This window comes from Neovison vison, chromosome X (assembly GCF_020171115.1).
Source record: "Neovison vison isolate M4711 chromosome X, ASM_NN_V1, whole genome shotgun sequence".
Classification (NCBI taxonomy): Eukaryota; Metazoa; Chordata; class Mammalia; order Carnivora; family Mustelidae; genus Neogale; species Neogale vison.
The window spans coordinates 104,011,857-104,039,684 of NC_058105.1; the positions used below are offsets into that span (position 1 = coordinate 104,011,857).

The 27,828-nt window shown below is 36.3% G+C and overlaps 1 protein-coding gene across 7 annotated transcripts in view; it reads left to right on the forward strand.

Moving 5' to 3' along the window:
• Positions 1 to 27,828, forward strand: part of DMD (dystrophin) — a 1,990,807-nt gene that overhangs the window by 811,601 nt on the left and 1,151,378 nt on the right. For all 7 annotated transcript variants that reach the window (XM_044235639.1, XM_044235638.1, XM_044235634.1 and 4 more), the window contains one exon: positions 16,212 to 16,384. In XM_044235639.1, coding sequence (XP_044091574.1) covers positions 16,212 to 16,384 — 173 coding nt within the window. The remainder of the gene's footprint in view (positions 1 to 16,211; positions 16,385 to 27,828) is intronic.

Sequence of the window (27,828 nt, forward strand, 5' to 3'; positions counted from 1 at the left end):
TATGTGTGTTTTCATATAGCTTTCTTTTATATTTTATACATATGTCTCTTTATTGGGAAATTATTCATTTTCTCCCTGAGAGTATTTCATCAGGCCCAGCAGTTGTCCTACTTTGACTTCTTGCAGCACAGTACTCCCATCTTTGCTAAAATGTACTTTAAGAACCCAATCCACTGCATTTCTCTCAGCGGGACTATTTTGATAATCCCCATCCTATAAATTCTAGAAGTCAGAAGCTTTCACATTAAGATGTTTAGTTAATGTGGATGATGGAAATTTTGAAGTTTCAGGTAAGGTGTGGGAATGTTTTCCTTCTATTCATGACTCACTCATTCAGGCTGTTCTTTGACCAGTTAAGATTGTCATTTTTGATCTGTGATATATAATTACTGATTTGTTATTTATACAAGGACCATGCATCATCCTATGGAGAATGTTTTGGTCAAAATATATAGTTGTATTTACAAAGTGTTTTTCACATGTGGACCATAAACTGTGCAGAAAAAATCAAAAGGGCAACTTACCATAAAACCACTAAAAATAACTTTAAAATTTTTCTTTAGAAGCTCAGAAAAATCTAATTAATAAGTACTTCAATGCCTTTTGATTGAACACTTTTCCCAGTTTGATATGTCATTAATGTAGTGCCTGGTAGCTGGATGGAACATAAAGAGGATAAGAATTAGATTTATATAGGGTGTTGCCTTCATCTGTCAGATAAAGACAAATTCCAGAAAGTGAAAATGAACTCGAGTTTGAGTCTTTGGTATGCCAATTTCTCTTTTTCCAATTTTAAGATTGATCTACTCCCCAATGGCTGCTGTCACAACAGCTACTAATGGGTTTCTCTAATCTTTTTTTCTTAGAAATGAAAGTTGTGTGCTCTTCTGTTAACCGAGTTACAAAGGGCCTCAAGGCACTTTTATTCACTAAAACTGCTTAAAGCTATTATTTCCCCCTTCGCAAAATGTGGAAACAATAGTGCAGGGTTTTATAAATCTGAAAACACATACACATGTGTTTAAGTATATGTACACCCATTTAACTGGAGTGCTACATTGATTTTGAGAGTGATACAGAGTCAGCAACAGCAAAAGTTACAGTTTTCGCCACTTGGAATGGTTTGCAAATGAGCCAGGGGCTCCTTCTGACCTCTTCCCCATGGTGACCACCAAAGATCACATGCACCAACCACTAGGCATAAAAAACAGTATTTTGTTGTGGTGGTTCACCACTGTATCTACAACTCCTAAAACAGTACCAAGCACTTAATAGGCACTCAGTGCACATCTGTTGAAGGGACGAACAGTAGTCTTGTAAATCCAGATATGGACTCCATGATCAAAGAGGACAGAGCAATGTTAATCAGTACCAGGTCTAAAAAGGGAAACAAAATTAGCCTCTTGCACATTATATTCTTACACACTGAGTTAAATCATCCAGACATAGGCAAAGTCTAACAATCTATGCATGTGTACTAGCATGGAGAATTTACTCTACCTAGGTTTTTACATACTGAATTTTAAGCCAATCATTTATGAAAATGTGTGGCAGGAAATCCACAAGTAATTGAAATATCAGTAACATTTTACATTCACTGAGCCTCCATTATATGGTTATGACAGGCAGTAGGATACAGAGGTTGGTAAAGCACTGGATTCAAACATAAAAGACAAAAAATCACATACCAAATCTGACTGTTTCTGGTTGTGTCCTTGAGCAAATCACATAAGTCTCAGTTTTTTTAACTTTGAAATTAGATTCATGATAATACCTGTCACAGCCTTTTTGGCAGTATGATTGCGAAGATAATGAAAGCATGTGGGATCATATGGAAAAATTCTTGTAAAAAGTGTGTAATTATTTAAGTTTCACGATTTTAAACCCATTTAAAACATCATCAAATATCTCAAATCCTAAAGATCATTATAAATTAAATTTTCATATAAATCTTAAATGATCTTTTAAAAAGTAGTATACCTTATATAATTGCATATCTATATGTAGAAAACTTTAAATAAAATGTGGACAACAACATAAAATATACATAAAGTTATTTCCAGATTTGGCAAATAGCCTAAAGTTTAAAAAAATTTGACGTCAAAGAGAATGCACGTAGGAAAAAAAGAGAAACAAACAAACAAACAAAACCACACTTGTTTTTGACAAAAACTTCTTTTAGAGATTCTTACTTATTGTCAGTCATTTCCCTTTAGTATATTTCCATTGCTAAGTATTACTTATTTGGAGATAAAATTTTCATTCTTCTAATAATTTTAGGTGCTAAATAAATAACTCACTGTTTAGATTTCTCTTGAGGATGTGAGAACTCGAGATCATTCCTAGTTTCTATGCACTATGGCTTTTACCAAGAATAGGATTTTTTTAGGTTGCTTTGTTGTTTTGTTTTGTTCTGAGTTTTGTTTTCCAGTGAAATATGTTGAATTCCTTTTTTCCGTACTCTTTTTCAGTAATTTAAAATTCATTGTTCAGATTTCAGAACTCTGACTTATTAACTACTTAAAATCATTGACATTGCAGTTCTAATTGAAGAATGATTTCTCCAGTAGTGTTTTTTTTTTCCTTTTCTTGGGGTTCTGAGGGGTTTTTTTGTTGTTGTTGTTGTTTGCTTTTTTTTCCTTTTGCCATTTAGAAAGGCTAGTCTGTATTCATTTTACTGCTTAAATTGGTAATCATGAGCATGTTAATACTATAATAGCATTCATTTGAGCCTTATGAATTGACATTATGTAGATCAAAATGTTCAAATATTGGCAACTGCATATAATTCAATCTAATTCAGTGACTTTTATCCAAGTATGCTTATTTCTAAATCCTAATGTGTATTGTTAAACATTCAAAGAAAAAAAACCAAATACTTTGTATTGTAAATCACATATAATTAATGGATACCAGTTATTACAAATTCCCAAGTTTAATTTTTCCAACCTTAGACAAAAGATTAAAGAATGGTTTCATCATTAGGGATCTCCGTGGGACTTTCAAGAAGATAAAGAGATGAAGAAGAATGTTAGTGTCCTCCTATATCATGTTTTATTCTGTTCTTAAATTTATGTGTTAAGGTTTAGCTCAGAACAACTATATGAAATAGTGGTTTTGATTTCCTGTCTCCCATCTAAAACACTGGAATAGAAAGCATATTCTCCTAACACCAACAGCATCAATTATTTATCAAATGGGCAAAATATTGCCAATAGGTTTCCTATTTTTCCAAAATAGTGTATTGTCATTTGTATTAATTTATACAGATTTAATTATATCTTGTATAAAAGTTATCTGTGTACTTGATTGATTACTCAAACTGGACTTTCAATGCTTTATCAAAATAATAAGATGCTCATGGTGGCCTGTGTGTACAGGATAAAAGGGTATATAGTGAATATAGGAAAGAAAAACATCCTGCCTACATTTTGTAATCCCATTCCTCAGTGGTAATGATTTCTTTTAGGTTTCCCTGGATTGCTGTATTGCCTTATAATTTTTCTCCACAAAACCTACTTGCCTCTCCTAAGCTCAGTTACATGAGCTATAAAAGTATGCCCTGGTTCTAAAAATATTGGAAACATAGAATGCCATATGTCTTATTTTGAAGAGAAATAGCATTTTCTCCTCTACAACTCTCCTTTGCTATGATCAGGAGCTGATTTTTCAATCAAGATATTCAATAAAGTGATTTAGACAATGTGCGTGACCCAATACACAATGTACCTATCGCAAAATGACTTATGAAATCGTTTCCAGTTTAACTGGTGCTGATGGACTAGAATCATTGTCTTTGAGGAATACTTGGGGCAGCGAAGTGCAGGTCTTACATTTTTCCTTTTGTTCTTATTGATACTCTATTGCATCTGAGAAACTTGGGCAGACATAATTCTGAATGAAAGACTTAGGTATCTGAGGTATTGTGAGAAAAGCATGGAGAAACTTAGCCAGGAAATGCAGATGGACTGCTATTCCACTATTTACTCTAACAACTAAATAACAAGTAAAAGTAAAATAGAATAAATAGGGAAATAACTGAATATCTCACAACATCTGTTGGGACCCAAATGCCTATCTGCAATGGTTCAAGAACAATGTAACAAATCTTAAGGTTCAGTGATTCCATTCAAATTGGATTTTTATAAGTAAGTTAAGAATCAGAGCTTTGACTGTACTCTTCAGTTCAATTAAACAGTTATTTATTAAGGCCCAAATAATGTGTTTAACACTCTAAAAGAGAAATATAAGATTTTATCCCTGCACTCTGGTAATTTGTAACATTAATTGGATACAGGTATCATAGTGATACAAACAAGTAGGAAAGACATAATATGGGCAAAATATAGTATAAGGCATAAGTGTAACCAAATCCAGGAAGAGGAGAAAGCAGTGTAGAGAGCTAAAACAGAATAATTTTACAGAGGAGAAAACTTTTGAATATCTGTACGTTGGATATATTTGGAATTTTGATAGTACTAATAGCTACCACTTATTCATTATGACCCAGGACATGTTTTAAATCCTTTGCTGATGGTAACTCAAATGATCATCACAAACAACCTTATATAGATAGTACTGTTATGCCCATATTCAGAATTTTCCAAGCTAAAGATGGTGGTTTGGGTCACAGTGGTGGCGGGGTCAGATTTTAGATACATTCTGAAAGCAGAGCTCATAGGATTTGGTGGACACTTGCATGCAGGTTGGTCAAGATAGGATTCAAGGGTAACATTAAGAATTTTGTTGTGGACACCTGAAAGAAATGGAGCTGCCATTTAACTAAATAATGTGAAAAATTGCAAGAAGATCAGGTTAGGCTGCAAGATTTGGTATAAGTTTAATTGTCATATGTTAAGCTTAAGATGTTTATTAGACATCCTCATAAATACCAAAGAGACAGCTGGATATATGTAAGTCACAGTTTAGGAGAGGATCTTGATTAGAGATATACATATGGGAATGATTAAGAGTAATTTGTTAGCTCTTCTTCACACTTGCTCACAAAAGGTATCTTTTCCTCTGTTCTTTTCCCAGCCCTCTTTCTTTCTAATGACACTTCTGTGGACAATCTCAGCCACTCCCATGACCTAAATATCAGTTTGACACAAATGGATCTTACTGGTGGAGGTGGGAAATGGCATAAGCCAGATGCTAACATAGTATCATAGACCCCCTTCTGATAGCGCCCAACAGAGGGGGCATCCAGCAGATGAAGGGACTCAGTCATTTAATGACTGACTCTGCTTAAGGCTACAGCAAAGTGTTTTCCACATTAACAGAAATAGGATGACTTTGTCTTTCTGGCTCACCTTCATATCCCTAGTACATAGATGCCTGGCACATGGTAGGTTTTCAATAGTTACTTGTTGAATTAATGAGTAGGACAGAGGTAGGCAGAGAAGTAGAGAAAAAGCTGGGGCTTAGCAAAATGAGGTAAGACCAGGGAGGCCAGGGCTGGTTGATGAGGGCTATGGTTAACAGTACTGACTGCTGCAGGGGTGGGAGAAGTTGCAGTGAGGAATCTATTGGTGAACTAATAAATAGAAATTTCTTTCAGGAGCTAATGTGAATTATAGGTATTTATAGGCATCTGCTCACATGAGTCACTTGGAGGAATGAAGCCTGAAGAATCACTGGAAAGCAATTTTAGAGCAAGGGTTGGATGGACGGATGGAGAGTGAGAGAGATTTAAAATGAAGTTCATTATACTTGAAACCAGAATATCATCATATGGAAGTCACTTTAGGGGAAAGTACCCTAAACAATCAATTTCATACTTTTCATATTATCTTATATGTTTCTATCTCTGAAACTATATTGTTTTAACTTTAAGATCACTTTTTTCCCCTTATGGAAACATTTTTACTAAGGCAGTACTGGCAAAATTTGAAGCAAAATTTTAAAAGTTTCTGAATATGTTAATACAAACTTTAAAATAGAAGAAACAATTTCAGATTAATATTTGTATATATATCTAAAATCAACATATTTTAAATTCTACCTTGGTTAAGAGTTTTAAACTCATGAAGGTGTATTTGAGGTTACTCTTTGGTATAAATAGGACTAAAGATGCCTGTAAATTATAGGCATCCTTATTTTTTAATTCCATGCTGAAGTTTAAACAACTACTGGATTGAATATTATATATTGTAAGTGTGAGATGCCCACTGGTTTTCATGAACACAGAGAAAACAAAACAGAAATGATACTATTTTAAGTACTAGAGATCATACTGACACTCTGTGTCATATTTCTGAGACAAAGAATTTAGTGGAAGGTAAGAAACAATATTGAAATTTCAATAATTTTTTTAAGTTTATTTTCATCTTATTTGCAATAAGTTCAATTTATCAAATACCACCATCACCTCTTCCAGCCCTATTCAATTTCCATAGTATCGACGTTGACATTTGTACAAATAGGTTTACCGTTTAGGTGGATTAAAGCATGCTCTGTAATGAAACATTCTGACAACAAGGGAGTAGTTGCTGCTTAACATTAAATAGAATAAAAACTGAACAGCAGAAATCTGTCCCTTATGATAGAGAAGAGAACATAGTGAAGAGTTACTTGAGGCCTTTATCTCAACCTGATTAATTGGGAAAAAAGGTCCCTTGTTTGGGTCCCTTGATACATGGTCTGTAGTATTTAGCTTCTCTTTTTAACCCATTGAAGGCACTTCTTACCCAGTACTTGAATAAACAAAGTACTTCTAGGTTCAAATTGTTTGTGTTATGAATCCCTTTTATTTATTTATTTATTTATTTTTTAAAAAAGTTCGTGGAGACATAAATTTTCTTTCTTTTTTTTTTAAATATCTTATTTATTTATTTGTCAGAGAGAGAGAGAGAGAGAGAGCGCACACAGGCAGGCAGAGTGGCAGCAGAGGCAGAGAGAGAAGCAGGCTCCCCGCAGAGCAAGGAGCCCGATGTGGGACTCGAACCCAGGACGCTGGGATCATGACCTGAGCCGAAGGCAGCCGTTTAACCAACTGAGCCACCCAGGCGTCCCTATGAATCCCTTTTAAAGACCAATTCTCTCTAAAGGGAGACTTGAGTTTTTTTAAATATCATTTGTGTCCAGGTTCGGACTTTTCATGTCTGTCTTATAAAGGGACTCCTATTTAAACCACTAGCTTTCCAACTAGAAATCTGACTTATAACAGTGTAGTTCATCATCTTTTTTTCAAACATATTTATTTATTTGAGAGATAGAGAGACAGAGATAATGAGAGAAAGCATGAGTGGGAAGGAGAGGGAGAAGCAGGCTTCCCATTGAGCAGGGAGAGGGACGTGGTGCTGGATCCCAGGACCCCGAGATCATGACCTGAGCTGAAGGCAGAGACTTAACGAACTAAGCCAGCGACCCAGGCACCCCAGTTCCCAATTTTCTGTTTTTCCTTATTGGACATAACTGGACTTCATCTTCCAGTTGTGAAAGTTACTATTTTTTTCTCTATTAACAGTATATAAATAGCAGTCTTATTTAACTGACTTGATTCCATAAAGCTGAGTTACAAGAATGCTATTTTAAAATATTAAGGACTTAAACTATACACAGTCATGTACAAATGCCTTCCAGAAATTAAAGTTTCCTTTCGCGGGGATAGTGACTAACATGCATCCTACCCAACTGAGAGAGAGGGTGGGGCACTCATGTCAAAAGTAAAAGAAAAAATAACTAAAAAGTGGTTACTTTGTGATTTTGCTATCATGTTTTCAGGTACTATAAGGAATTATTCAGGGATAGAAGTGAAAATAATATATTCTATACTGATCCTAGGGATTTTTTTTTATCACCATAGCAACTACAGGGACTATGATTTCATTTTTAGAGGGTCAGAAGCTATAAAGATCACTTATTTCTAGACAAACTAGAAGAGTAAAAAGCTATAAAAGATCTCATCTTTGGCTTTAAACTCTGGAAACTGCTACAGAATTTTCTTTGGTGCGTGTACCATTTTTCTGTGTGCAGTGCCTCAGGGACAAGAGCATGCGTAGGGACTTTAAAAAGGATTTTCTGGACTCCAGCCAATTTTGACAACATTCTCTGAAAATACACCAAGGAGCTATTATCTAGATATCCAGGGAGTGTGACATCCCCTGCCCCAGTTTTTGCTTTTTGCTTTTCTCATTTAAGATAGAAAATTTTCCTGCCTTTGCAACATGCTGCCCAGCATTGCTGAAACTGTTTATAACTCGATTCTGAAAAACTCTACCACTTTCTAGAGAACTGGGAGTTCTCCAGAGATTTGGATTAAAATCAGGAAGTTTTGCAAGCTCAGATCCTCCAAGTGAGAATGGATGTACCTATTGTGTGTGTGTGTGCACGCTCATATAAACATGCCCCACATCAAAGCCAGAAACAGATGACTTTTATTCTGATGGGGAAGATCCTCCTTCCCTTCTCTTGCCCTTTATCTACCTTGGACATCACAACTATTTATTTTAAGTAGGTGGGCTTCCAATGTACAGGGAAATGTGGCTGGTTGCCTCAGTGTAAATTTAAGTAATCAGGCTGTCTATCACCTGGATTTTGGTATTAAATGGAGGGATTGTCAGAGTTCTGGATTGTTGCCCTTGGGCTGGCAGCCACACTAAAATGGAGTCGATGACTTACATCAGTAGGACATGAGCCAGAGCAAGTGGTAGTGAAGTCAGGCAGCCCAGGTCAGTCGAATTCACAGAAACAGCAAAGAAGTCACGTTGGTACCTGTTCCTAGCACCCAACCTAATCAAGCTAGCAGGCTAGCCCTAACCATTCTGCCCAACGCTGCAGGCTCGGAGCTCTCAGAAGATTGTAATGCAATTTTGCCAGGTGAGTAAAAGAAAAGAAAGCATATGAAATGACTGTTTGACTACAGTGACTTCTAGGGCATTGATAACATATACCAGATCCATTCTGTCTTTTTAAAATTTCTGTTGCATTATCAGTTTTGTTTCTATTAGTAGTAAAATTTTCCTCAGGAACAAGTGTTTTGTGTCAAATAAAGTGAACTGCAGTGTAGTACTAGGCCATTTTCAATTTTGTAGTGAAAGAGGATGACAGTGGAAGACTGTTTGCTCTGTCCGGATTTTTCACAGTTTGAAGATGGTGGAATTGCTCCAGATAAGATCACCCAAATGACTTCCTGAATTGCCAAGTTGCCTATTCACTCCTGTTCCCAGCTGCACTTGGCTTGTTGGCAGTTCCCTCTCTCCTTCCTGATGCTCTTCCTTCTCTTCGTTTTGAAATACTTCGCTTTTCTGGCTCTCCTCCTAGGTCTGATGACAATTACTCTTCAGGCATATTCATCTTCTTCCTCAGCTGTTCCTTTCCATGGAGGCTCATCCTTAGCCAACCTTTCTTCTCACTGTTTTATTCTAACAAACTTCTCTGAGCAACTTGACCACCTCTTGTGCAATTAAATAACACCAAGGGGTGTTATTCCAGTGATTAGCTATTCTGTATGTAATACTGGTAGAATAATTTTAACCCTTATTCCTCTAGATAAATAATCTTGTGGTTTATTTCTATGTTAGTGTGCCCTCCTTCCCCTCACATGGTAATACGTGACCTGTCAGATAAATATTATTACCACCGGCTTAAATTGAGTTGCTTAAAAAAATAATGAAGGCTCCCTATTGTAAGGTGTACACAAACTTGAAGACAACATCCTGGAATTTTAGAAACAATCCCCTTTCCTCCCACTCTCTGTCTCTTTCTCTCTCTGAAATTATTCATATCACCCATAACCATAGTGTTTTACCCAGTCTCTACCTGGGAAGACAGATGCTTTTTTTTTTTTTTTTTTTTTTTTTTTTTGGATCCTAACAGAAGCACTGACTTTTACCCCTTACAACTGATATTCTCTATATCCTCACTTGCTTCTACAGCTTCGTCCTCCACCAGGTCAGGTCTTCATGCACCATAGCCATGAAGTCTTAGAATGATGCACGAAAACCTCCTAAGATCTACCCCAAACCTCCTTCCTGATGCTCTATGTGACTTGTAGAGTTTGTTCAAGACTACCTCCTAGGAAGCTAATAGGCTCAGCAACAGCCCCTCACTATCTGGTCTAGTCTCCATCTCACACATGGTTAAAATCCTCCCCAGTTTTTTTTGAAAGTAGGAAAAAACTTTCCTTTTATTGGTACTTATTAAGGTTTTATATTATATTTATCTATTATGATGGAAACCCAAGACCTATGGATCAGAGAACACATCATTAATTACTCAAGAGCATCTTAGCACTAGTGCACATGCCTCAAATCCCCATGGGGCAATGCTGTGAGAGCTGCGAATTTATCTATGTATGCAGGACTCACACCAAGGGAGAGAGTCCCCAAATTTATGGATAACAGAGTTTATGCAAGGCAGCTGGGATATCTGACAGAAAAAGTGAAACAGAAACAGAGACCTTTGGTCAAGGGAGTAAACAAACCTGTCCAGAGAGAGGAAAGGTCTAGGTCTCTTATCCTCAGACTATAAATTGGCACATAAGCAAATGGATCTGGGAAAAGTGTTTCCAGGTCTTTCTGGTACATTGCTCTAGTCTGAACACTAAGGTATGTTTGCTATTCAGTCATCCTTTAACCCAGATGATGGTGCTCTTTGCTTAGAAAGCTCAGACCATGCAGAAATGTGAAAAGAGGAGCACTTGGGTGGCTCTGGCGGTTGAGTCTTTGATTCTGGATTTTGGCCCAGGTCATGATCTCAGTGTTGTGAGATTGAGCCCCATGTTGGACTCCACGCTGGGTGTGAATCCTGCTTAAGAATCTCTTTCTCCCTCTCCTTCTGCCCCTACCTTCCCCCTGACTTCCATGTACTCTCCTTCTCTCTCTAAAAAAGAAAAAAAAAAGGAAGAAAACAGAGAGAGAGAGAGAGAAAAGGAAAAAGGAAAAAGGATAAAGGAAAAGAAATGTGAAAAGATGTATGACCCAACAATAGTCACCGTCTCATTAGTCTGCAAAATCTGATGCCAGCTGCCTATTGGATATCTACAGTCTATGCTCCAAGGCTTCTCAGTATGATCATATGCAAAACTGAACTCAGCACTTACACCCAGAGAACCTGCTTATCCATCTGAAATCCTTTTACCCAGTGACACCACTATTCATCCAGATGCACAGGCCAGAAGCTTGGGAATAATTTGAGTCTTCCCCCTTCTTCACTCAATACACAATCATGGAGTTCTGCCAAGTTTTCTTCCAAACCAGCTTTCTCAATCCAACTCCAATGTGAATACCAACAAGATACTTAATTATCTTGATGGTTTCAAAAAAAAAAGATTTATTTTCAGTGCTTTAGAATTCATTATTTATGCACCACACCCAGTGCTCCATGCAATACGTGCCCTCCACAGTACCACCACCAGGCTCACCCAACTTCCCACCCTTCTCTCCTTCAAAACCCTCAGTTAGTTCCTCAGAGTCCACAGTCTCTCATGGTTCATCTCCCCCTCCGATTTCCCCCAACTCCCTTCTCCTGTCCATCTCCCCATGTCTTCCATGTTATTCCTTATGCTCCACAAGTAAGTGAAAACATATAATTGACTCTCTCTGCTTGACTTGTTTCACTCAGCATAATCTCTTCCAGTCCTGTCCATGTTGATACAAAAGTTGGGTATTCATCCTTTCTGATGGAGGCATAATACTCCATTGTATATATGGACCATTTCTTTATCCATTCATCCATTGAAGGGCATCTTGGTTCTTTCCACAGTTTGGCAACTGTGACAATTGCTGCTATGAACATTGGGGTACAGATGGCCCTTCTTTTCACTACATCTGTATCTTAGTGGTAAATACCCAGTAAGTGCAATTGCAGGTTAATAGGGAAGCTCTATTTTTAATTTCTTAAGGAATCGCCACAGTGTTTTCCAAAGTGGCTTTACCAACTTGCATTTCCACCAACAGTGTAAGAGGGTTCCCCTTTCTCCACATCCTCTTCAACACATGTTGTTTCCTGTCCTGTTAATTTTGGCCATTATAACTGGTGTAAGGTGGTATTTCAATATGGTTTTGATTTGAATCTCCCTGATGGCTAGTGATGATAAATATTTTTTCATTTGTCCGTTAGCCATTTGTATGTTTTCATTGGAGAAGTGTATGTTCATGGCTTCTTCCCATTTTTTGATGTGAGTATCTGTTTTGTGTGTGTTGAGTTTGAGGAGTCCTTTATATATCTTGGATATCAGCCTTTTGTCTGTACTGTCATTTGCGAGTATCATCTCCCATTCCGTGGGTTGCCTCTTTGTTTCGCTGACAGTTTCCTTTGCTGTGCAGAAGCTTTTGATCTTGATGAAGTCCTAAGAGTTCATTTTCTCTTTTGTTTCCTTTGCCTTTGGAGACATATCTTGAAAGAAGTTGCTGTGGCCAATGTCAAAGAGGTTACTGCCTATGTTGTCCTCTAGGATTCTGATGGATTCCTGCCTCACACTGAGGTCTTTTATCCATTTCAAATTTATCTTTGTGTATGGTGTAAGAGAATGGTTGAGTTACATTCTTCTACACATAGCTGTCCAGTTTTCCCAGCATCATTTATTGAAGAGACTATTTTTTCCACTGTATATATTTTTTCTGATTTGTCAAGGATTAGTTGACCATAAAGTTGAGGGTCCATATCTGGGCTCTCTGCTCTGTTCCTCGGGTCTATGTGTCTAGACAGTAGGTTCCAGGGGGATTATTTGTACTCCTTTCTTGCTTTTGTATATATTTGAAATTTTCCATCACAATTACTAGATGAATCATGGCTTCCCATGGGGTACTGACTTGCATTCAGAATCTCTAAGGCACATTATTAAACATCTCTAGCCTCTGTTTCCTAAGCCATCTTCTTCTAATCCTCTACATTTCTAAAAAGTCAGCCAAATATGACTTTTCATCTTCCCTTTCTTTGCATATGTGTTACCTAGTAAGCATAATGCCCTTCTCACTTTAACTACTCAGCTATGTACACTCCAAATTGCACTTCCTTCATGAGTTCTTTCCTCAATGTATGACCAAATATGGTATGTGATTCATTCCTTCTTTGAACTCCCATAAAAGAATAGACTTAGAATGCTCATCAAATTCCTTCTTGTCATCTAGCTGGGGCTTCTACAGTATTATTTCTTCCTTCATTTCTCCAAACCACACCCTCTCTATCTACCACAATAAGGTCAATTTCAAACTTCTTAAAAACAAACAAATAAAACTGTGCTTCACCTACCTTTGCTTCCTTTGTATTGATCCTGGTATATGGTAGAACTCAATAATGTTTGCTCAATTGACATGTCTATAACAATTCAGATGAGCTAAATAATCAAATTCATACGAGTAAGACTAGCCAAATATATACTTTTTAGCATTTTTTAAAAAAATCAATATTATTAAAGATGTGTATTGCATAATGAACTTGTGTGGGGTTTTTTTTTAGTTTTTTTCCCTTAAATATAATACAGATGAAAATTTTTGAATTAACTTATAGGATACAGTAGTTTCTTCATTTATTCAACAAAATACATTGAGTAACTTACCATGTGCCATGAATAGGTTTAAGTTCTGAGAACCCAGTAGAAATTTAGACAGACAACATTTCCTATACTTATAGGGTCTAGTCTAGTAGTGTAGAAAGACTGGTAGATATATAATTTAATGTTAGTCATAAATGTCAGGAATAAAAAAGAAGAATACAGGGAATAGAAAATTGTTGGACCTTCTATTTAAAATAGAGTGGTAGAGAGGGCTCTTCTTAGATGAGAAAGAAGTGAGAGTACTAGTCATATAAATGTCTTAGAGTGAAAGAATATTTTTGGCAGAGAGAACAGCAAGTACAGAAGAAACCTGGAAGCAAGAAAATGCTTGGCATTCTTGAGAAACACAAAAAGGTTAATGAGGCTGAAACATTCTAGACTCAGAGGAGACTAAGAAAAGTAAGATCAGAATGGTAGACAACATACAACCAACGTACAGCCAAGTCATTTAGAACTTAATAGGCCATGGTAAAGATGATGACCTTGATGAGGAGCCATTGGAGGATTATGAACAGAGTAGGAATATGACTGATTTATGTTTTGAAAAAAATCTTTTTGGCTCCTGTATGGAGAACTGTAAACTGTAAAGACCAGGAAAGCAGTGGACAAGAAGGTGGAAGGAAAACCAGGAAGAGTTCAGGTTACAGAAGCCAAATGAAGATAGAGTGTTAAGATGGAGGGAATTATATATAATATTTTGATGAGGACTGTGAATTAACCAATGAAACTGAACATGTTGAAATCACTGGAATTCAGGGATGATGATTTTAATAAGTCAGTAATTAAGAATTGCAGGACTATAGTGTATAATGGGCTGATATCCAAGTTCTATAAAGAACTTCTCAAACTCAATACTCAGAAAACAAATAATCAGGTCAAAAAATGGGCAGAAGACATGAACAGACACTTCTTCAGAGAAGACATACAAATGGCTAACCTACACATGAAAAAATATTCATCATTTTTAGCCTTCAGGGAAATTGAAATCAAAACCACATTGAGATACCACCTTACACCAGTTAGAATGGCAAAAATTGACAAGACAAGTAACAACAAATGTTGGAGATGCTGTGGAGAAAGAGGAACCCTCTTACATTCTTGGTTGGAATGCGGGTTGATACAGCCACTTTAGAAAACAGTGTGGCAGTAGGGGAACCCTCTTACACTGTTGGTGGGAATGCAAGTTGGTGCAGCCTCTTTGGAGAACAGTGTGGAGATTCTTCAAGAAGTTAAAAATAGAGCTTCCCTATGACCCTGCAATTGCACTCCTGGGTATTTACCCCAAAGATACAGATGTCGTGAAAAGAAGGGCCATCTGTACCCCAATGTTCTCAAAAAATTAAAAATAGAGCTACCCTATGCCCCAGCAATCGCACCACTGGGTATTTACTTCAAAGATAAAGATGTAGTGAAAAGAAGGGCCACATGAACCCCAACGTTCATAGCAACAATGTCCACAATAGCCAAACTGTGGAAAGACCCAAGATGCCCTTCAACAGACTGAAGGATAAAGAAGATGTGGTCCTCATATACAATGGAATATTATTCAGTCATCAGAAAAGATGAATACCTAACTTTGGCATCAACATGGATGGGACTAGAAGAGATTATGCTGAGTGAAATAAGTCAAGCAGAGAGAGTCAAGTATCACATGGTTTCACTTGTGGAACATAAGGAATAACATGGAGGACATTAAAAGAACGAAGGGGAAAATGAAGGGGAAAATTGGAGGCGGAGATGAACCATGAGGGACTATGGACTCCACGAAACAAACTGAGGGTTTCAGAGGGGAGGGGGTTGAGGAATGGGTGAGCCTGGTGATGGGTATTAAGGAGGGCATGTATTACGTGGAGCACTATGTGTTAGACACAAACAATGAATCATGGAACACTACATCAAAAACTAATGGTATATTCTATGGCAACTAACATAACATAAAAAAAAAAAAGGAGAAGAATTGCAGGGTTGATCTATAATAGCCAAATTATGGAAACAGCCCAAATGTCCATCAACTGATGAATGGATAAAGAAGAGGTAGTGTGTGTGTGTGTGTGTTTACATGTATATACATATATATGGTATAAAAAATACCATACATATATATGGTATAAAAAATACCATACATATATATGGTATAAACCTGTACTCCAGAGCCCATATATATACATGTATACACACACACTCTTTCTCTCACACAATGGAATACTACTCAGCCATAAGAAAGAATGAAATCTTGCCATTTGCAATGATGTTGATGGAGCTGGAGGGTATTATGCTAAGTGAAATAAGTCAGTCATTGAAAGACAAATACCATATAATTTTACTCATATGTGGAAGAAACAAAACAGATGAATATAAGGGAAAGTATAAAAGGGAGAGGGAGGCAAACCATAAGAGAGACTCTGAACTATAGACAACAAACAGGGTTGCTACAGGGGTGGTGTGGGTGAGGTAAATGAGGAGATGAGGATTAAGGAGGGCACTTGCTGTGGTAAGCACTAGGTTTTACATGCAACTGAAGATTCTCTAAATTCTACCCCTAAAGTGAATATTATATAATATGTTCACTCACTAGAATTTAAATAAAAACTTGAAATACAAAAAAAAGAATTACAAGGCTATTTGTCATTTCTGAGGTTTATAAACTTTCTTTTATCTCTTTCCATAGACAGCTGATACATTTCTGATGTATTTCAAATTTTCTATATCACAGAACATAAAAGACAACTTGCAACAAATCTCAGGTCGGATTGACGTCATACACAATAAGAAGACAGCAGCATTGCACAGTGCCACCCCAGCAGAAAGGGCAAAGCTCCAGGAAGCTCTCTCACGGCTCGATGTCCAATGGGAAAGAGTTAACAAAATATACAAGGACCGACAAGGGTAGGTAACACTTTTATTTTCCTAAATTACTATACCTGTTTTCAGAGAAAACTCTGAAGTTCATTTCAGTGTTCTCCATGGAAAGGTAGGGATGAAGAAAGGAAGAAGTGTTATTATCATTGGGAAAAGGTAAGTGAAGTGAGAATCAATAATGGTGAATAGACTAATAATCTGAATTCTAGAAATTATTCTGTACTGGGGTTAGCATTATGTTGGGGCACACTATATTACTTTCTAAAATTTCATGTAATGTCAAATAGGTTTTGTCATTTATTGAGGTGGCTCAAACAACTGTACAGTATAAAGTACATATCTTTGGTCAAATCTGTGTCCTATATATTTATAGCAAACTGATATTTAGATTAATATGTTTGAAATATAAGCTATCAGTGGAAAGTTGATTTTCACTTACCAGTAGTATTTTGAAGGTTTTGTCATTTAATTGAGGAGGCTTAAACAACTGTACAGTATAAAATGCATATCTTTGGTCAGATCTGTGTCCTATATGTTTATAGAAAATTGATATTTAGATTAATATGTTTGAAATATAAGCTATCAGCAAAAAGTTGATTTACACTTACCAGTTCTATTTTGTTTTAGATTACCAGTTCTATTTTGAAGGTGATATATAACATATTGCAGTCCCACAACTCTTTTTGCTATGAGTAATTTGTTGATTTAAAATAATTTTTCAGGGCTTGCCTTAATTAACATACATAGCTTGTAACCACATTTTCAAAAATTCACATATTCTTTAGCCTCACACGACAAGAAGGTAGAATGTTGTTTTCTTTTCCTGTTTTAGGTTAAAAGTAATGGAGTTCTAATGATTTAAAACAATTTGTTTTAATGATTATAGTTCTAAAGATTGACAGTGTTCTTTATTATTCTCAACGAAAACCATTTTTAATAATTAGAGGGGACCTCCCTCTTAACTGTCTTATCTGTCCATTTCTAAATATCCTTACTTCTACTTTAGTTCTTTAGTTACTATAGCACGTTTCTAAACTGATACTTACAGCAGAAATCTCCATTAATTCTAATAATCATCCCCATTTTGTTCCCAATTATCTTTCATCCAACGTTGTTTTTCTAAGGTCTAAGAACTTCAGTACCATTATCTCATTCTCCTTAGAATTAAGTCCAGATTCCTTTATTGGGCATTTAAGGCCTTCACATGACCATCGTCCTTTTGTTAAGTCTCATGACTTATCAGTCCCCGCCTGTCCTACAACCTCTCCAAAGTCTGTTCTACCAAAACACCTTTGAGCCAGTAAGAACGGCTATATTGGTATTGTTTTCATATATGATTCATGTATGACCATGTATTACTCAGCCATTACCATAATATGGTGGTATAAAGCTGTACTCCAAAACTCAGTGACATAAAACAAAAAGGATTTATTTTCATGGTCATGGGTCTTTAAGTTGCCTGTGGTTTGGCTGACTAAGGCTGGGCTCATGGGCAGCTGTTTCAAACTGTAGGATATCTGAGGCAGGCTCTGAGATATGCGCCAGGTTAAGGTCTGTCTGTTCTGTCTCTTTCTCCTGACCCTAAAATGCAGGGTCAGTGGCATTCTCTTCTCATGACAGATCTCCAGACCATGGACCAGATGTAAAACTCCTTTGTGGACCTGTGCTTATATTACAGGCCACTTCTGGCCTGGGCCCACATTGAATTCACTCCCATTCCACTGGCCAGAGAAAGCCTGACATCAAGAGAGGGGCAAAATAGTCTCTTCCTACAGTGGGAAGGGAAGAAGAGTGACTACCTGTTGAAAAATAAGCTAAACTATTGTTGATATTTAATGATTAATAATAAAGAAATGTTTACAGCTAGAAATGACCTTAGTGGTTTTATCCTACTTCATTGTTTTACAGAGGACACTACATTACAAAGATATTAAATGACTTACCCAAATACATATTAAATAGCACATCGGCATATTTCCATTTCACCAAAATATTTAGCTCTAACAGGTTTGCGTAGTGTATACTCACAATAAGTTACAAATATGAGAAAATGCATTAGACTTTTGACATTCATAAGGCATAGGTTCTGGGACCATCATTAATCACCAAATTCATGAATGCTATAATGGCAAAACTTTCATTAAATGTCATAAAGTAAAATAAACATTACTTTTTAGGTGAGGGCAAGTAAAGAATTAAAAGCGAGACTTATCTATGACTGCTCACTCATTATCTAAGAGACCTGAGTTCATATCTTGTCTTCCCGCAAATAGAATTTCAACATGTGTCTTAGTAAAGTTGCGAATCTCCAAAATACTAAAAGTGGATTTTTTTTCCCTGTGGGAACACAAACAGTAAACACAATGAATATTTAATTCATGAATCCTGTGTATTTATGTACTGATCCATGTATATGGATAGATACACAAATATGTAAAATAAATATTTAAGTTTTGGGGAAATTAACATTGCTGCTAAATTCTGTTGTTATCTAATTCTTGGTGGGTACTCACTGCTTTCAAAAGATACCTGCAGAAAACATGTGAACATAGAGATAATTAACCTAAGATCCACCTAGTATTAGAGAAACATACTCCATTCTTTCTTTCAACAAACATTTAAGGAGTGCCAGATACTCGGTAGTCTTTACTCACTTTCTTTTTTTTAAGATTTTATTTATTTGACAGACAGAGATCACAAGAAAGCAGAGAGGCAGACAGAGAGAGAGGAGGAAGCAACTCCCTGCTGAGCAGAAAGTCAAATGCAGGGCTTGATCCCAGGACCCTGAGATCATGACCAGAGCTGGAGGCAAAGGCTTTAACCCACTGAGCCACCCAGGCACCTTTCACTTTCTTTCTGACACCAGCTTTACTATTCCTTAAATGGTTAATGAATTTGCGCCATTTTCAGGAAATTACTCCCCAAGCCTAAGAGGATAGCACAGTTCATCGCTTCTCGGCCTTTTGGCTAAGATCAAGTGTAGAGGATAGCACAGTTCAAATGAGATAATAAAAATGAAAGCAGTTTCTAGACTACACATTGCTGTACAGCCATAAGATGGCATTATTGTGTAGCAACACAGTTCTTATCTGACATCAAATAAGTGATTTTTTTAAAAATCACTATTCCTTTTTGGAATCCCATTTAGTCAGATACTTTGGGATGGCTCACCCATACACACAAGTAGTTAAATTCAAGGTGATTCTGAGCTTTAGATCTGATGTAAAGAGGACATGAGAGTAAGAGTAGTGATTCTTACAATAGTGAATTTTTAGATCAAAATGAAGTGTCATAAAATGGGGAAAGAAGGGTGAGGACATTAAAAAAAATCAAATGCCATTACCAGTGATATTTCAGAAGATAAGAAATAGGAAGATAGTGCTACAGACAAGAAGCCAGATGCGAAGAAAATACATATTTTGTGAGTCCATTTATAAAAAACTCAAAAACGGGCATATTGGGGAGTTAACGGTCAGATATAGTTGTTACCTTTATGAAGAGTAGTGATTAACAAGAGCAGATCTTTTGATCTGGATGTTGTTAGCATTGATATATTTCTGTTAAGAAAGTTTATGTAATTATGCACTTGTGATTTGTACTCTTTTCTCTGTATATGCTATACTTGAATGAATTTTACACTTGAATTTTTTAAATAATACATAAATTCTTTTTTTTTCCCAATTTATTTATTTTCAGAAAAACAGTATTCATTATTTTTTCACCACACCCAGTGCTCCATGCAAGCTGTGCCCTCTATAATACCCACCACCTGGTACCCCAACCTCCCACCACCCCGCCACTTCAAATAAATTCTTTTTTTAAGTACAAGAAGGACCTAACCTCAAAATTTAAAAAAAAAAAGTGTATCTTACAGAAGAGCATGTTACGTTGTTGTACTTTTGGCAATACAACATGGACTCTGAACCTTTTCTAATTGACCAGTACCTACTCTCAGATAAGTATGTGGGCACTACTGCTCTAGAGAAAGATTTTCCAATGTTACCACCATCATGCTGGGACCACAGGGCCACATGTTGATAGGATGCTGGGGGATAGAGAGCAGGAAGATGCTTCCCCAGGGATTTCTCCTTTGTTCAGTTCCCTTAGTGCCAAGTCCAGAAAACTAAAGCACTCACAGACTCTTGCTGCCATTTGTACTGCATGAAGGAAAATGAGACAATGAAATAAATGAAAGGGGAGAAAACAGGAATAGAAACCAAAGAAATCTGATTTCAAGAGAAAGTGCCTTAATCATCTCTGTATTCAGACTCTAGGGAATGAGCATGTAATTCTGCAAGCCTACTCTTAATGCAAGTTTCTCATAAGCATTTTCTCTCACTTGTGATTTTTCTACTGAGACATTCAGTAAATATTTTTCTTTCATGTCAAGGTGAGGGAAATGACCCCATACTCCTCGCAGAGGGAAAGAATAATATACTAATCCTCATGTCACCACCATACAATTTTATCCTCTAAAGTGGAAGCTAGAGGGACAGATGCATATTCTGGGAGCTTTTCCAGAATTGTTTGTTCCTAAATGAGACATTCAGCTATTGCAGCATTAGCAGCCTCTTCTATTTGTCACAGAGCCATATGTAGTTGGGAAGATACATGATAAGCACATGCAGGATCCTGACGACTCAGGGAAGATTAACACTGCAGCCTTAGAATTAGTCTCTAGGAAATGTAAAGATTTTCATGCAAGATTGGATTTTCATATTCCCCTTCTCCCCCCAGGTATAGGTATACATACTAATACACGATTCTACTGGTAGTTTTTGAACTTGGGAGAATTAAGGAGAGCTTAAATAAAAAAAAACCCCTAAACATGGAAAAGTCTTTTTGTATCTTATTCCAGAATCAATGTTGTATGGACCAGGGAAAGAATTCTCATGCATTCATTCATGGGACTGATACAGACAAAGATGTGTTAAATTGAAGAAGTAAAATTTTCTATTTGTGGCCCACTTTTTTTCTACTGTTAAGACCATGATGTATGGAGAAGGCTTCTGTTTTGGTTCTTCACATCAAGATCTTTTTAAAAGAAAATCCTTATTTATTAAATCATTGATTTGATAGAATTCATTTTTAAAACTTAGTTATCTATGTAAAGACAATAACACATTATTTATCTCTCCATATGTATCAGAAAATATTCCTATTCATAGATACACAGGCATATTCACCAATTTACCTAAGCATTTTAGAAATATTTTTAAAATACTTTAAAGTTTATTGTTAACCTTCAAGCTTTCCCAAGTTAAGTATCTTGTTTGCTATCTGCTTTGTCTACATCGATTTTTCTGATTTATTTTATTAGGTCCTGGATATCAAAAATCATGTCAATTTTGCTTGCCTGTATGATGCCCAGTATAGCACTGTGATTAATAAATACTCTTTGAAGATAATGATGATGATGAAACTATAATTTGACAGCACTGACATTTCATATATGCCAGAAATAGATCATCAGAACTTTAAGAAAGGCAGCTTTCTTCCTGCCCTATCATTTTATGTAGTCAGCATCCAGCACACTTCACCTCTACACTGTCTCCTCTGCCCTCTGTTCTCTCTTGTGTATTTTAGTTTAGGGGCTAAGCCTCCTGAATATCACCTTCTCTTTTACTCATTTTGAGTGTATATATTTCTTCCTGGGCTCTGTAGAGTTTAAACCAGTCCCTACATATTGTGAATATCTTTCACTGTCCAGTTGTTGCACTTTGCATAGCACCGAGAGGGCAATCGCAAGCCAAATAGAGGAGGTTTTGTTTGCACCCCACAGCCTGAAATGAAGTATGTGATTTGACTGCTGATGCCAGTTACATGGAGGTTTTACCACCAGAGACAAACTGTAAGCCACAAAGGATTAATCCTGTATAGTTGGTGTTCAGAGGTATTTAATGTCCATGCATTCCTACTTACCAGTCTCATTAAAACAAACTAATTATCAACAAACTATACCCTTATCTCATAACTGTTATTTTGAAACTCTGTTTAAAACATGAATCATTCAGTACTGTGTACCATTTGAATTAGATACCTAAACTAGTCCTTGATTGTAGATTTCTTTTTTTTTCCAATTTATTTATTTTCAGAAAAACAGTATTCATTATTTTTTCACCACACCCAGTGCTCCATGCAAGCTGTGCCCTCTATAATACCCACCACCTGGTACCCCAACCTCCCACCCCCCCGCCACTTCAAACCCCTCAGATTGTTTTTCAGAGTCCATAGTCTCTCATGGTTCATCTCCCCTTCCAATTTACCCGAAAGCACATACCCTCCCCAATGTCCATAACCCTACCCCCCTTCTCCTAACCCCCCTCCCCCCAGCAACCCACAGTTTGTTTCGTGAGATTAAGAGTCACTTATGGTTTGTCTCCCTCCCTATCATGGGGGCTTAAGTGGGTAGGAGAAGAATCCATGAAACAAGATGGGATAGATTTCTTTTTTTAAGCTTTTCTTTAAATTCTAGTTAGTTAACATACAGTATAATGTTCCCTTGCTTACTTATAACCTCTTCTGAATTCTTCTTTGTTGGCAACAGTTGGCAAAGGGATTGAATGGAGGAGATCTGTTGTAATTATTTAAGGAAAGGGCTTTTTGAAATGCATTAAATATAAGTCTGTTTCTACCTATCAGCTTCTCTTCTGTATGTTCCTATTGCTATTTCAAAGCACTCCAGAGTTGCAGAGTGATTTGCTTTTTATAATAGTCATTTCATACAGGATCATTTGCCTTATATCTTCAACATTTTCAGATTCTTATAAATCTTTACAGATCACATCAAGGTTAGTTTAAAACTTGCTTCAAATAAGAAATTGACTAGATATAAAATTCATATAATCTTAGAGCTAACCATAGATCAATATCCTGAATCTTTTTCTCCAAGTAATTGAACATTTTTGTTTTCTGAGATAGCTGTATACACACATTTCCATTCCTCCCCATAGATGATTCTATTTCTTCAGTGTACAGGGGCTGTAGTTGGCTTCTTTGTTATCTAAATAAACTTGTATTTTCATTACTGTCAAAGGGAAAGGGTTCTAATATAGAAACCAATTTTATGACTATGGGACTAGCCTCATTTTGGAAATAAGGCCACTATTTAACTTTACTTGTTGTGTATTTCTTGGCTCTGTTATATCACACATTTCCCTTCTCTAAATATACATTTTTTCCCTTCTAAATGGAATAGACAAGTTTTGGAGGAAAGCAAAACTGTGCTAAATGTAATCTTTCCAGAAAGTCTCTTTATCAATTAGAGTTTGTTTTGGCTTCACTAAGATAGAAGCATTTTTTTCTCCTTAAAAATGTAAGATTATGCAGTCAAGGCAGGTATAATGGCTCTGCTCATTCCTGATTTCTGCTCAGCTATCCTCACGTGGTGGGCTCCCCTTCACAGGTTGTAAGATGGGGTTCCCACTACTTCTACATTCCAAGAAGGAAGAAGGGAGAAGGGGGAAAGAGTGGCAAAGTGTACATACTAATTGTCTATTAATCAAGGGTCTTGGGAGCTACAACATTTTGGTTATATACCATTGACCAGAAGTCAGTCACATGACCACACCCAAGCTGCAAGGGATGCTGGGAAATGTTACATTTATTCCTGAGTGCTATGTGTTCTGCCAAAAAAGTGTACTTTTATGGAAAAGCAGGAAAATGAATATTTGAAGAGAACTAACAATCTCTTCAACAGTTTTTGCAGAAGTCTATTTTGTTTTGTTTTTTAAGCAGCCCTAAGAAATATGTAAAATGGGTGGTTAAGTCTAGAGTTATCTCCTTCCCCTACTCTTTTATCATTTTATGAACTCTGATTTTGGTAATATCTCACTTTGGCTTCCTGAATTCTGCTAACATAAACATAGAAGTTTTACATAATTGTCAATACCTGCTTTTTCTATCCTGCCATTTTCCCAAAACATTTTCTCATTAATCAGTTTTTGTCTGACTTTTCCCCTCTTTTCCAACAAAGCCATGGCTTAGCCAAGGAGAGAGATGTATAAGTTTGTTGCCATAGTGCTCCTGGATTATATATTCCATGACTTTGACTATAGTTGGATCAGATTACTAACACCAAGAATGACCACTAAAAAATAAGTATCTAAGACCAAAGCAGAAATTATGACAGTGAACTGAAACTTTAGTACATCTCCTTTTCTAAGCATATGAGATGAGCCTTGTCTAAGATTCAAGACTTTTTTTAGCCACACCTATGTGCCAGGCATGCATTCAATGTTTTATATATAAGATTGCATCATCAGGAGAACTTCTTTTACAGATGAGGCACTTGAGATTTAGAGGGAATAAATCATTGTCTCAAGTATCCATAGAAAGAATATGCCAGAGCCTGTTTTTTGACTCAAGTTATGAACTCTCTTCTGTTGCATTCCTTGTCTTTTATACATTTCACATAGGATTTCTTGTATTTCTTGTGCTTATCGATTATGTTTTCTTCCAGAGGTCATTCTTCAGTAGCAGTAAGAGGGATACATATAAAAACTCTTTAAAGCCCTTGTCTCTGAAACCACGGTGCTTTAAAGAGATGTTTAATATTTTAGAGGTAGCATCTTCATATTCATTATCTGTAGAGAAATAGATTGTGATTCTATAAGATGCTTGACAAAACCAAGTGGTAAAGGATCTTCTGAAGTGATTGAGGAACGCTAAAACTTGTTTTTTGGCAAAGTCCTACTCATTATTCAGGACCCAGGGCAAATGCTACCATTTGGAATACTCTGCTGGTCTCAATTATTCCAGCCTCTGTGTTCCTAGAACTCTCGGTTTATATAGTTTCCTTATTGGTGCTTACCATGAATTTAAAAGTCTTACATCACTGTGTGCAACTCTGTACCATCCAACAGAGTTTTTGTTACTATAGTGCAACAGAAACTATGCCATACACTTCCTGTCACCCCTAAGCTAAACACAGTACAATTTTATGGTAGCTCTTCAATACATTATTTTCTTTTTTTAATTGAGGAGACCTGACATGTGAATGACAGACTGCTCAAAATAAGGTTCTTGTTTCTTTGGTTAACAAGAACTTCATTCCTATTATAGTTCATTCGACCAAATATTTATGTAGTGTAAATTTCCTCATATTTACTTTCAATTTTCCATAATAATACTGAATTATGACTTTGAAGTATGGATATAGCAATATATGATTAATATGAGGTCTTGGTATGTTCTTTATGGTATGTGAGAAAAGTAAACAGTCTCTCATAAGGAAAAATATACCTGTGAGCCACTAAAGTCAACATAACTTCCTGGTAGAAGACAAAAAACTTTTTGTTTTCTGACTTACTTGCTTGTAAGTTATGAGTGTGTGTGTGTGTGTGTGTGTGTGTGTGTGTTTGTGTGTGTGTGTGTGGTGGGTATTTGTTACCATTATAAAATTCTCATGCCTTAAAAATCTGCTTACTCTGTGACAATTGCAAATTCTTGCCTGTAAGGGAATTTTCACAAGAATTATTTTCTTATTAGTTTTTAGTTTATCCATGGACAGTCTCAAATTCCTCTTGAAAATATCAGTTTCCTCAAGGGAAAGCTGCCCATTACAAGCTAAAAATGTGGTGTTTGAGAGATTTCTGTTTGAAACAAACATTTTAAATTTCTTTGTGGTTTCCCAAAATGGTTAGATACTTAGAAAAATAAACAACAGTTTAGATAGGCATTTTCAAATTCTTATATTTTAATAATTTGTATATTTGAGTAAATTTAAGATATAGATATAGATATAGTAAATTTTGTCTGCTTAGTTTCTCTTGCATTTCTTCTTCTCTTTTTTTCTTTCTTTCTATTTGTCTTTCCCTAATATTCAAAGATAATGCTAAAAACTAAGGATTGTTATTTCATACCCTTTTTTTGAAGTAATTCTGAGGTAATCAGAGATATAATTTTTATGGGTACCTTGCATAAAGTAGTAGCACCCCAATTAGGACATAGATGCAACTTCACATTTGTCTTATACCTTTCTCCCTATCTCCCAGTAACGTAGGAGTGATCCAAGGTAACTGTCCACTGGGCCCTAACTAAAGTTTGCCGGTATTGGTCAGTTGCTGCTGCAATAATTGTGTCTAACAAACACACCTGGAATTAACAATAAATCATTATTCTCATGTTCCTGGCTACTTTGAGTCAACTCTACTTCAGTCTTTTGGACTATAGATTGAACGAATACATCTGACCTATTTATTTCATTCTGGGTCCAGGCTGGAAGGGCAGTAGATACTTGGGGCATATTCTTCCATGTCAGATTTCAGAACTCTCAGAAGGGCAAGTGGAAACATGTGATGCTTTAAAGACCTTAAGTTAGAACTGACACGCTATCTCTTCCATTTACTTCCAATGGTCAAAGCAAGTTACAATGCAAGCCCAAATTCTAGTAGAGGAATAAACACTGCTCACCATGAAGCCATTCCAAGAGTGATGGTACATAATTCTACTACAGAATAGAGTTAGGAATAACAATTTAAAATATTGCACTACTCTAGTAGATTATTATAGCATCCGTTAAGCATTTTTGATGGTGTGCATACAATTTTCTGAGAATACCCAACTTGTTGATTCCACTTGAAAATGTACCCCGAATCCACTTTTTTGACAGGTTTCATCTCTAATCCAATAGTTCGGGTAACTTTTATTTTGCAAAAAAACAAAACAAAACAACAACAAAAAAACCCTCTTTTAATATTATGAAGCAGAAATTTAAAGACCCTTGAAAAAATAGAATACTGAAACAAACTTGGAGTCACAGTTTTATTTACCAACTTGAGCGTCTCCTTGTGCTTCGGCACACTTGGAAGTTGGATTTCCAAATAGCATCATGACTTTCCATACCCAGCTGTCTGCTGCTTGAAACTACCATAAGCTGACTATCACGGTTCACAGTATACCCTTGAAGAAGGCCATCTGGTTTATGTCTCTTGGCAAAATTTGTTTAAAAACAAGCAGCTGCATGACAAAGTAAGAAGGAGTCTCTGTCTAGCTGTGGTAAATAAGTAGGTTTGCAATGCACATAATAAAGCATTTTGTAATCCAAGCCAGAATTTCTAAAAGGGAAATCCTTTCCTCACAAATAAAAGAAAAATCCACAGAGCTAAATTGCATGGAATGGACTCTATCAAGTTTATATTTCAGAGGCTTAATATTACAAGAAAAATAAAAGTCTATTTGTGATTAGATACACCCTTCTGGTAATAACTAGTTTTTGTATACTTAGATAGAATCCAATGATTGGAAATTATTTTTAATTACATTAGAATTCAAATTTCTTTTTTTTTTAAGATTTATTTATTTATTTATTTATTTATTTGACAGAGAGAAATCACAAGTAGATGGAGAGGCAGGCAGAGAGAGAGAGGGAAGCAGGCTCCCTGCCGAGCAGAGAGCCCGATGCGGGACTCGATCCCAGAACCCTGAGATCATGACCTGAGCCGAAGGCAGCGGCTTAACCCACTGAGCCA